This window comes from Crinia signifera, chromosome 2 (genome assembly GCF_055691185.1).
Source record: "Crinia signifera chromosome 2, ASM5569118v1, whole genome shotgun sequence".
Taxonomy (NCBI): Eukaryota; Metazoa; Chordata; class Amphibia; order Anura; family Myobatrachidae; genus Crinia; species Crinia signifera.
The window spans coordinates 89519731-89531508 of NC_139218.1; the positions used below are offsets into that span (position 1 = coordinate 89519731).

Here is an 11778-nt window from a genome sequence, read left to right on the forward strand (position 1 = left end):
TGGGGCCTCTAACACTGTGCGATGGAGTCCCATCCATGCTGCTGCGGCCATGGTATTTCTGATCCCTGACACCCTACTCCGATCTCTCCTGCCCCAGCCTTTCTCTCCTCCCCCGCTCCACTAACCCGTCCAGCTCCTCTTGGTGGCCCGGGTCCTCCTTCCCTGCCGGCTGCCGTTTCATACTTGCAGCGCGATCGTTGCACGCTCCTCCGCTCCACACACCTGCATGTAATTGCCGCGCTGTGTGACAGGGTGCAGGGGGAGCAGCATTTCGGTGCCTCCCTGCACAGACTGCCGACACGGATCGTGCAATTATTAACCTAAGTTAATGTTTAGAGCGCTTATATATGAGTGGTTGTCTTAACGAGCAGCTGCTTATGGGGGTGGTCAGTTCCCCAGAAATAAAGAAAAACAGAAACAACAAAATTAAGCAGCGCTTTCACACAATAATTATTGAGAGTGTATGCATCAATCTAATCATAAAAATGTAATAAAAAATTACACATAAGAATACAATGATAAAATAACAGTAGAATTAATAGGACCTCTATTAAATATAGTCACCACTGATGATTGGTGGACCTGCTCTGGTCTTGGGAATGAATGTCCAATAGAACTTGGAGGGAGTCCGTCCATATAATTTTGTATATAACCTGTGGATGCTTGGTTGTTGGCCAGTTGGCAAAAGTTGGTATAGCCAGCCCGGGAAACCTTTCTGTTAGCGCAATCCGATTTCAGGAATAATGGTCGGTCTGCAACCTCACCGGTAGGAAATTAGGACAGGATCAGATCGTTCAGCAGGAGGTCAAATGACGATTTGTGGCAATTGACAGTGTGACTTTTCTCTGGAGGATGGTCCAAACGCACCAACGCGTTTCGCTGTGCTGACTCGGATCTTCATATTATGCAGCAGGATGTCAGCGTCAGCAATCTCTCTGGATCAAAGCAGGGCACAATGGACTCATGGGATTTGTAGTTTATCGTTAACTGCACAAAGTGTGACCAGTTAAAGTTAAACTACAATCCCCATGATGTCACCGTGCCTGCTTTTCTGTCTATAGCCTAGATACCTCTGAGGTAACTGAAGCTTAATCCCGGCGGCAGCTGCCTTCACATTGTGCCGTCATCGTGGCACGCTCTCTAAGCGCCAGCTGCGTAATAGTCGGGCTGGGCTGCCTGGTGGTGTGACAGGGCGCAGGGGGACCAGCGGGCCCCAATACAGCTCGGGCCCATAGCAGCTGCACCCCCTGCACCCTCAGTAGTTACGTCACTGAAAGTAATACCCACTAACACTCGAGTAAGAATTGGAAATGACCTTTTATCAACAAAATATATCCCCCGACACTTGGAAGTCCCACCCCCGATATCTGATTGGCCCACAGGCCATTCAGTCATATATAATGGATAACCATTGATAGCTAAAACTATCACTGGTTATCCATCAAATAGTTTACTACTATCGATTGCTAGGTGGAGAATCACCATCGATGGCAACCATCAATGGCATCTGCACCAATGGCCATCCCTAACAATAACATTGTTAAACCTTCCTCTATTATAAAAACAATTTTTTCTTAAAATTGTTACATATCCCCTTCATCCACCCGCCAATTACTCTCCCAACCACTGTAGTAAATCCATAGGTTTGGTGGTAAAACGCAAATCAAAGGTGATTATTTGTACATTTCCCCATTCCCCTTTGAGGCCTGTGAATCAGGACAGTTGGGATATGCGCTGTTCTGCCCCCACTTATCCCTAAACACAATTTGAGACTGTTTTGCTTTAATTTTTTGCTGTATGGCGGCCATCTTGTCCCATGACATCATTATGACATCACAAAGGCTCTGTGGCAGAGGAATTTCTGGCAGCATCAGGAGAAGAAGCTAATATTTTTCTTCTGTGCTATATCTCTATATTTTGGGATTATTTACCTGATATTGTGACATAATGGGCTGTCTGTGCAGTAAACTGTGCATCCCTGCACCCAGCAGGAAGGTAAGTGCGCTGTTATATTTATGGGTTGTACTGTGCACATACAGAGGATTATCACAGGCCGCAATAGGGGGGAGCTCAGCCGATATTGGGTGTTTCTCAGTAGATTGGGCGGTGATTTGTCTAGTTCTGTAACCTACATATGGGTGGATAGGTATATTGTACTTTTATTCTCAATATGCACAAATTTCCACACTTTACCTTGTATTGAACATCCAATACTGCTCTTCACCTCTAGGGGGGGAATTCAAGTGTTTTTCATGCTGGCGACCACTAGATGGCACATTATTGTTATGTAGCATTAGGGTACATGGTGCTCCCTGTATGTAACATTAGGGGTACATGGGTGGGTGACACTCCCTGTAGGTAACATTAGGGGTACATGGATGGGTGATGCTCCCTGTATGTAACATTAGGGGTACATGAGTGGCAGATGCTCCCTGTATGTAGAAACACTCACATTTCACCATTAGCCTCACAGGATCTCACATTATCAGGATTGAAGCATCCATTTCCCCACCTTGCTGGGCTTTGTAGTTCGGCAGCACTTCTGCTGCTGTCGCATAGGTCCTTCTCCTACCAGTAGCTGCCTCCTGGCTGACTCTAACTGCCACTAACTGCCCATGCCCCCTGGTGACCAGGGTTGTCAGATCATACATTTTGACATGCGCACATAAGAATTACACAGGTTTTAGGAGTCAGTTCATACCCACAGTCATTACATTCGATGAGCAGTCACGTTTAGCCCCAGAACATGTGTTAAAAAATATTGACTGCTCATCGGATGTAATGACAGTTGGTATGAACTCTGACCCCTGGGACCTGTCTAATTCATATCTGCTCTTATTAAAGGGATGATCTGGCACCCCTGCTGGTGCCAGATCATCATACCAAGGAAAACACAGGATGCAAGAGGGGGGTTTCTCCCAACATGACCCATTCCAGGAGGGACACAATGCTTTGTCCCTGGGCTTCACTCTGATATTATGATTGCTGTCAGCTTGGTTGAACTAGTTACTTACTAAGAAAGGTGATAGCAATCCTAAAATATAAATAGGGATGGACAACAACCATCGATGATTCATAGCCATTGATGGTTTATGGCTGATGTACAATAAAACATTTTTGCCATCGATGGGTTAGAATCAGATGGTTTGCCTTCATCGATGGTGCAACATTACACCTGTGATGCCCTGCCCCTGGAACTGATTGGTCCATGAGCCAGTCTGTCACATAAAAGGGATGACCATCGGTTGGAGAAAATACAATTACATACTGTAGATGGCTACCATCGATAACTACATGCAATATCACCATCGATGGCAAACACCAATGGTCATCCCTAATTAAGAGAGAAGTCTTAGAAGAGAACATTTTCTCCATTCTAGAATGGGTCAAGTTGAAGGTATGTAATATTATAGATTATGTATGTACTAATGCATACCACCTGGTGCCCAGGGACATGGTCACTTGGTCTCACCAGTGAGTGTCACCCTAACAATGGTTACATATTACTGACAGTATATGACATTTAGTGAATATACAGTAAATAAGCTGAGCGGATCTTATCTCCATCATTATATATTGCTATAATCTTATTATAACTGCTGACCCCGGTACTAATAGTTATAACAATAAAGTATAAGCCACAATGGTGAAGTTACAGCTGATTCCACCGCCCTGATCTGTTCTATTGCTTCCATGGTAGAAAGTGCTGGCACTGCGGAGAGTTATGTAGTCACAGCTAATGATGTCTCTTCCTCTGCTCCTTACAGCCAGGCAAGTCTGCTAAGCAGCAGAAGGGAGCGGCCAAGCACATCACCAGTGTGCAGCACCCCAACATTGTGTACCCCCCCACCAGTGTGAAGCCCCCCTTGCCCTGTGCCAGTGTGTCTGGTGAACTGCCAGCGAAGCCCGACCCTAGACAGGCGCGAGAGGCTCATGTGGCAGCAGCGGTGGCAGCAGCCATACACGAGGTAGTGGCATCATACCTGCTGTTTGAGGGTAAGCTTCCTCCAGGTGCTATGAATGGGATGCTTGTATCTGATCACTAGTCTAATTCTAGTGTTGATTTGTTCGGGCGCACACACCGGTGGTGCCAACATTACTGTTATGTTCCATCAATGTGACAGGCTGGTAACTAGTATGTACAGTATGTACTAAGCTGTGAGTTCTATGACTGTCTGGTAACCAGTATATATGTAATAGGCTGGGAGTTCTGTGATGGGACAGGAGCTTGTTACTGTATCTCACCAGCCTGATTCTGCCTTATGGGCCCTACACACATTGCGATGTGTGCAGGGCTACCTAGCTATGCTAGGTCGGGCTGTGCTGCGCCGCTATCGCCTAGCACACAGAGCTGACAGCCCACACACAGAGCGAGCTGTCAGCTCTGTGTGCTAAGCGAGCAGACAGCGCCAGTGTTCTCCGGTGGGAGAACACTGCTGATGCCGAGATTGATGGACACTGTCCATCAATCTCGGCCAGCGATAAAGACGCGCTGGGACGCGCACGGATGCCGATATAGCCCCCACACATACACCGATGTGAGGGCATTTGCTAAGCGACTTTGCCAAACTAAGCAAAATCGCTTAGAAAATGCCTTAATATCGGCATGTGTGTAGGCCGTATTATACATTATGTTGCTTTATATCTTCAGCAGTGTTAATTTCATGCTTTAGTCTTTTTTTTTTAGTCAATTTCCTATATTTGCCTAAATTATTTGTCACATTTTAGTCAAATGTTTTAATTTCGCCTAAGTCAAGTATTTAGTCAGTGGATCTTGACAAACATTTTTGTATAATTTTAGTCATTGATTTAGTTATGGCTGTGCAGGTTATTGATGCTGTAATGGATTTTGCTGACGATCATTTCTCTATCAATCCCTTGAATACTTTTTATACCTGTCACTATGGGGGAAATTTACTAAGCCAAATACCGCTGAAATATTCGTATTCGTAAATATGAATATTTTAAGCGGATTCGTATTTTTGGCATTTACTATGCCAAAAATACATATCATATTTGTATTAACGGCACATTCGTATTTCTGAATACGAATGCATACGCCATCAACAGAAGGGATCAGTATGAAATCCCGGCCGCCGAAATGCCGACGGTCGAAATACCAACGCCGGAATCCCGACCACTTAAATGCAGACAAGGGGGGGCTGTGGATCGCCCCCCCCCCCTTGCAGGCTCGCCACGCAAGGGGCCCGGTGCCTCGCTACGCTTGGCACACTATTTTATTCTCCCTCTATGGGTGTCATGGACACCCATAAAGGGAAAAAGTGCCTGCATTGCCGCGGTCGGGATTTCAACCGCTGGGATTCCTACCACCGGGATTTTGTCCGCATCCCCAAAAGAATACGAATAGGAATCAGCATGCAAAATTATGTTGATTACTAATTTAGTAAGCAGCCGTATGTAATATACGGGTCGCTAATTACCGACAATTAGCTGGATAAAAATAGAAAAATAAATATTTTTTAAAAATGGAGTGGTGTCATCCCCCCCCTTCCCCCTTCCCCATGGCTATAACCAACCCTAGGCTACCCTAGTCTGTCCTTGTTTTAAAAAATCAGGGAAACTAACAAATAGGGATCCCCCGTATTTTTTAAAACCAGCACCAGGCCCAAGGGCTGGTCCTGGTTCCCAAAATATGGGGGACAAATTGAGTAGGGGTCCCCCGTATTTAAGAAACAGCACCAGGCCCAACCAGCCAGCAGGGTAATGCCACAACAGGGGGACACTTATTATATAAGATCCCACGGCCAAAGCATTTACCCCCTGACCAGTCAGCCTGGGCAGGGGTCCTGGGGAAGCGGGGTCCCCCCCTCCAGAACTTACCTGCCCAGGCTGAAGCCTGGGGCTGTTCCCGGTACCCCTGGGCTTTGGGTACCAGGCTGATTGCAGTGTAAAATAAAGAATAATCTATTGTATATTGCTGTGGAACTATGAGACCCAGCAAGCGTCCCCTGCTTGCAGGGACTTGGAGAACCATAAGTCCCCTCATGCGGGGCATTAAGGAGTCTGCTGGAACTTGTAGTTCCACAGCAATACAAATAGTAAAATAACCAAATTGACACGCAATAAAAGTAAAACTTTATTATACCCAGAGCCCACCCATACATAAACTTACCTACCGTAGGTAGGTTTCCATTTACCCGCCCATCCCATGGTCCTTACGAAATCCAATATGGATACCTGTGGAAGTAAACCATACTTATTAGGGTCCTCCGGTATAGATTACGTCCTCTATGTTCCATGTAGGCATCCCAGGGACCTGGCAAAAATAACAAAACGGCTTCCGAACACCAGACCGGACTGTCAGGATGACATGTGGGATGTATGTTTACATCCGAAGGCTCCTCCTCCCAAATAGGTTCAGGAGTCGCTAGGCCGTTGGTAGTCATTTAGTTTTTTGCCAAGTTCCTAGGATGCCTACATGGAATAAGGAGGATGTGGTCCCCACTTCCCCGGACCCCTGCCCAGGCTGACCGGTCAGGGGGTAAATGCTTTGGCTGCCGGACCTTATATAATAGGTGTCCCCCAGCTGTGGCATTTCCCTGCTGGCTGGTTGGGCCTGGTGCTGGTTCTTAAAATATGGGGGAGCCCTACTAGTTTTTTCCCCCGTATTTTGGAAACCAGGAAATATGGGGAAACCCTATTTGTTTATTTCCCTGATTTTTTAAAACCAGGACAAACTCTTTGAGCCTGGGGCTGGTTATAGCCATGGGGGGACCCACGCCATTTTTTTTATTATTTATTAATTTTTTTATTTATTTTACACTGCGGCCTGCATGGATCTGACTGATCTTTGCAGGCTGCCAACTCGTATTTGTATTAAGTGGCCATATATCAGGGTTGCCTACCCTCCAGGGAATGGCCGGGAGGGTCCTGGAAATCAGGTCCCCCTCCCGGAAAGGGGGGCAACCCTCCCGCATTGCTGTCCACCTTCCGCAAACCGCAACTCGGCGGGGGGGGGGTCCACGGGTTAAATGACGCGATCGCTGCATTTTAGCCCCGCCCCCGACGTGCAATGCCTGAAATACCACATGGCTCCTCCCCCGAACCGCCGCCTTTCCCCTTCCATAGATGGACACACCCCCTGCTTCACAGAGCTGGCTGCCCTCTCCCGGAGAGGGCAGTCTAAAAGTCGGCAACTATGCAGTATATACGAATACATCTCAGTCGTATTCGTATTCTAAGTATATTTCCCCCCATGTGTTTAGTAATCTAGGTATCAAACAAGTGCAACTCAAATGCTACATTCTTCACAGCAGGTCATTTATTTTCTGCAAATATCAATTCAAGAAAACCATTGTTTTCTTTTGTTTTTTTAATTAAAAATTTGTATTTAAATAATTAAAGAAAAACAAAACCTTCCTGATACAAGTAAGTAGTACAGAACTAGTCTACTGCAAAATAAAATAAAGCTGTAAGGATGCATATTATAATATATAGCTATTCAGCTAAAGGTAAGTAATTGGCTAGCTACATGACAAAGCGTTGTTGCGCAGCTGTAAGCGCAAGTAAGTAAATCTAGGGCCAGAGAGGATGGATAAAACTGTATAAAATATAGTATTATGAATAAGAGAATCCAATAAATCACTCAAAAATATGGTGTCCTGACAAAAATGATACAGGATCTTTGTCTAGTCAGTTTTTAGTCATGACAACCAGAAAGAATATTAAGTCAACATTTTCGTTATTAAAAAATTCCTATTTTCGTTATTGTTACATTTTATTCACAGAAAAAACCTTTGTTGATGAATAGTTTTAGTCTAAATTTTCATTGACGAAATGAACACTGATCTACAGAGGAGATTGCGCCTCCGCACAGAACTCGCAACCTATTACATAGAGCCCATAGACAGTACAGGGTACATTTACTACAATGAAAAGAGGTGATGTTGCACATAGCAACCAATCGGAATCTGTCTCTCATTTTCAGATGATACATCATCTGTTGATTCCATTGATAGCAGCAGCAGTGGTTGTTCGGAGCTTATTGAACTGGCAGAAACATCCGCAGATAACTGCAGCACCGGCTCTTTTGCGAGCAGTGACTCCTCCCCCAGGTAGGTTGCCGGCACAATAAGCAGGTCCTCCCTGCTCCGGTCGCTGGGGTAGATTTTAGGTCTCTTGTCTTACACACAGGCTGTGATTTAGAAACGGTATCTCCATATCTGCCTGCAGCTGGGGCTGCTACACAGGTTCTACCACACAGAGCACTGATGGGCTGGTATCCTACTTGTATTACACACATGTATATATCATTATACTAACGAGTGTAACAATATAATAAGAGAAACGCTACATTAGAAATGAAGTCATGTCAGTGATCTGAATGATGCTAGATCGCTCAGATCACTCAGCACAGATCGCTCAGCCAGATCCGGAAGCACACAGCGCAGCACCAGCGCTGTGTGCTGAGTGATCTGTCACTGCCCATGTTCTATATAGGGAGAACACAGGTGATGACTAGATTAATACTGCATGTATCTACATCTCCTGGCAATAGCGACGCACGGGGCCACACATAACTATCGCTATGGACCCTACACACACAGCGATGTGTGCTTCATTTCTAAGCGATCTAGTCAGATTGCTTAGAAAATCGCTGGGTGAGTAGCCCCATTAGAGGAATCTCACATCACTGTGCACTGTGCTTCCTGTATGGGGCCATCCTTGTCATGTCACACCCATGGTATCAGTGCTCTTATTGGTCCAAAGAGGAATCACCAGTGGCGGATTAGCCACGGGGCGATAGGGGCGGTCGCCCTGGGGCCCCCACACATCTGGAGGCCCCCATACCCGCCACCCCACTGCTGCAGTGGCAGGTCAAGGGTGGCAGGCAGCGAGATCTGGCAGCGCAGGGTGGGTAGCGCTGGCAGGCAGGGGGTCCCTGCGGCGTATGTGAAGTGAGCGGCGGGGTCCCTGCAGTAAATGGGAACTAGTTACTAGTTCCCATCTGCTGCAGGGACTCTGCCGCTCACTTCACATACGCCGCAGGGACCCCCTGCCCGCCAGTGCTACCCACCCTGCGCTGCCAGATCTCGCTGCCTGACTGCCTGTCACCCACCCTCACGCTGCCCAGGTACGGGGAAGGAGGGGGGGAAATGACACCTCCATCCGGCGGAGGGTGGAGATTATGCCTCTATCCGGCGGAGGGGGGGGATGCCTCCATCTGGCGGAGGGGTAATTGATGACTCCATCTGGCAGAGGGGGGGGGGGGCACAGACCTTTTTGTCCAGGGCCCCCACACACCTTAATCTGGCCCTGGGAATCACACCGATAAATGTCCTCAGTAAGGGCCACTAACATGGTGAACATGGTGCAGGCGCTGGTAGCAGCAGGGCAGGGAATAATGAGATGACTTGTACATGGCAAACGTTTGTGTTGTTACAATAACAGTCACTGATCAAAGTCTTTATTTATAGGAAGAGAATCTACAAGACACGTGTGGATGTTGGCTTCCTCTGGGATGACGAGGAGGATGGGCTGCCCAGGGTCGATGTTTAAAACCCGACCAAACCTGGACATCGGACTCACGGAGTCATTAACATCTTATAACGCATGTCCCATAACTTGGGAACTTGCACCTTTGATTTGTTGAAACGTTTATGTTAAGTGCATTAAACTTAAATCATTAAAGTTTATGCAATGTTTATCTTAAAAGCCTGTCCCGTTGACAGGTAATACCCCTACCCTGTCCCGTTGACAGGTAATACCCCTACCCTGTCCCGTTGACAGGTAATACCCCTACCCTGTCCCGTTGACAGGTAATACCCCTACCCTGTCCCGTTGACAGGTAATACCCCTACCCCCAATCTCTGTCTTCACAACTCCCTCTCTCCATATCCAGCAAGTTTGAAGCATCATTTTGCTTACACTTTCTGGGGAGTAATTTGGTCGCTGAGCAGCCTCTATATATATCTGTTGTTTCAACAATAAAAAGTAACACAAGTCAATCAGTGTCTGATGTGTTATTTCCCACTAATGTGAATGTTTTCTATTGTACTACTGTATTGGTCTGACCCATACTCATGTGTTAAATAACTGTGGGAATGTAATGTGTAATAACACGTGTACGGTACTGTAGGCTGGTGCAGTACTGTGGGCTATGAGGATCTGTTCAGCTACACTGAGCCCCAGAGGCTACTGATGCTTCAACACTTGGGGGCCAATTTACTAAGGATCACATATACAATATGGTCTGGGTGGGATCTTACCGCCCAGGAGCACATTGCAATATGCGATCCTATCAGTGGTATACAGTTACCAGCAGAGGCAGGGACATCGGCTCCAAAAGGTGGCGCCGCTGCAAACTGCTCAGCTGGGTGCCGGGGAGTCTGCAAATGGCAGTAGCTGTGGGATTCAATGCAATGGGTGTGGTATAAAGGTCCGACAGTAGGAATCCCGACAGTCATTATCCCGACGTCAGGATCCCGACTGGCAGGACCCAGACAGTATGGCGAGCGCAACAAAGCCCCTTGCGAGCTCGCTGCGCTCGCCACACTGCGGGTCGTGGACCCCCACGAGGGAACATAGCTGAAGGCCGTCGGGAACACAGCTGTCAGTGTTTTGACAGTCGGGATCCCGACGTCGGGTGAATGCCTGTCGGGATCACGACTGTCGGGACCCTGTCCGGCACCCCAATGCAATTGCTGCCTGATATTAGTACATCAGGCAGCATTAAATCCCACATAGAAACCTAGGGGGGATGCAGCTGTGAGGTATTTAAACTTTGCGGTTAACCCCGAAAAACATATATTCGGGGAATTAGTCACAAATATTAAATGATAAATGAGCAATATTATCCCTTGATGCTGAAAAGTAGAGATGTGCGGCGGCCACTTTTTCGGGTTTTGGTTTTGGATCTGGATCTCCCTTCGTGTTTTGGATCTGGATTGGTTTTGGCAAAACCACCCTTGTGGGTTTTGGGTTTGGATCTGGATTTTTATGAAAAAATGCTAAAAATTGCTAAAATAACAGAATTTGGGCCTGTTTTTGCACCTAAATTATTATTAACCTCAATAACATTAGTTTCCACTCATTTCTAGTCAATTTTGATCACTTCACAGCTTACAAAATTGTTTTCATTTACTGTAGTTGGGCCAAAAGGGTATACCGAGGTAGCTGGATGACTAAGCTAAGCCATAGTGGCCTACCCTCCTGCATTCTGCAGGAGACTCCCTGAAATAGCAGCAATCTCCCTCTCTCCCTCATTAGTCTAGCAATCTCCCTCATTTCACCTAACCCACATTACACTGTTACATTTTTTGGGGAAAAAAAGAAAGAGAGACAGATAGATTTACATTGAATCATCAGCACCATTTCCCAGCACTTTAGCAAGTATAGTAGCTCTTACTAACTGCTTTGGGTCTCATCTACATTTGGATATAAGTCATTTTAAATTACACACCCACGCTTCTAGGTACCACATTCACAATATGGGGATTATTCTGATTCACTCGGAAAGGCACAATCACTCTCTAATGGACAAAACCATGTGCACTGCAGGAGGGGCTGATGTAACATGTGCAGAGAGAGTTAGATTTGGGTGTTTTATTGTTTCTGTGCAGGGTAAATACTGACTGCTTTATTTTTACACTGCAATATAGATATCAGTTTGAAGTACACCCCTCACCCAAATCTAATTCTCTCTGCACATGTTACATCAGCCCCCCCTGCAGTGCACATGGGGCCTTATTTTGGTTCATTCTTTCTGACAAAATCCTTCTTAGATGGACAAAACCATGTGCACTGCAGGGGGGGCAG

At 46.4% G+C, this 11778-nt stretch overlaps 1 protein-coding gene across 1 annotated transcript in view; it reads left to right on the plus strand.

Moving 5' to 3' along the window:
* LOC146059906 (uncharacterized) overlaps positions 1-9783 on the plus strand; it is a 54451-nt gene extending 44668 nt beyond the window's left edge. The window contains exons 3-5 of the mRNA XM_083172563.1: positions 3768-3996; positions 7949-8075; positions 9438-9783. Of these exons, the coding sequence (XP_083028689.1) occupies positions 3768-3996; positions 7949-8075; positions 9438-9519 (438 nt within the window). The 3' untranslated portion in view covers positions 9520-9783. The remainder of the gene's footprint in view (positions 1-3767; positions 3997-7948; positions 8076-9437) is intronic.
* Positions 9784-11778: the final 1995 nt, after the last annotated feature.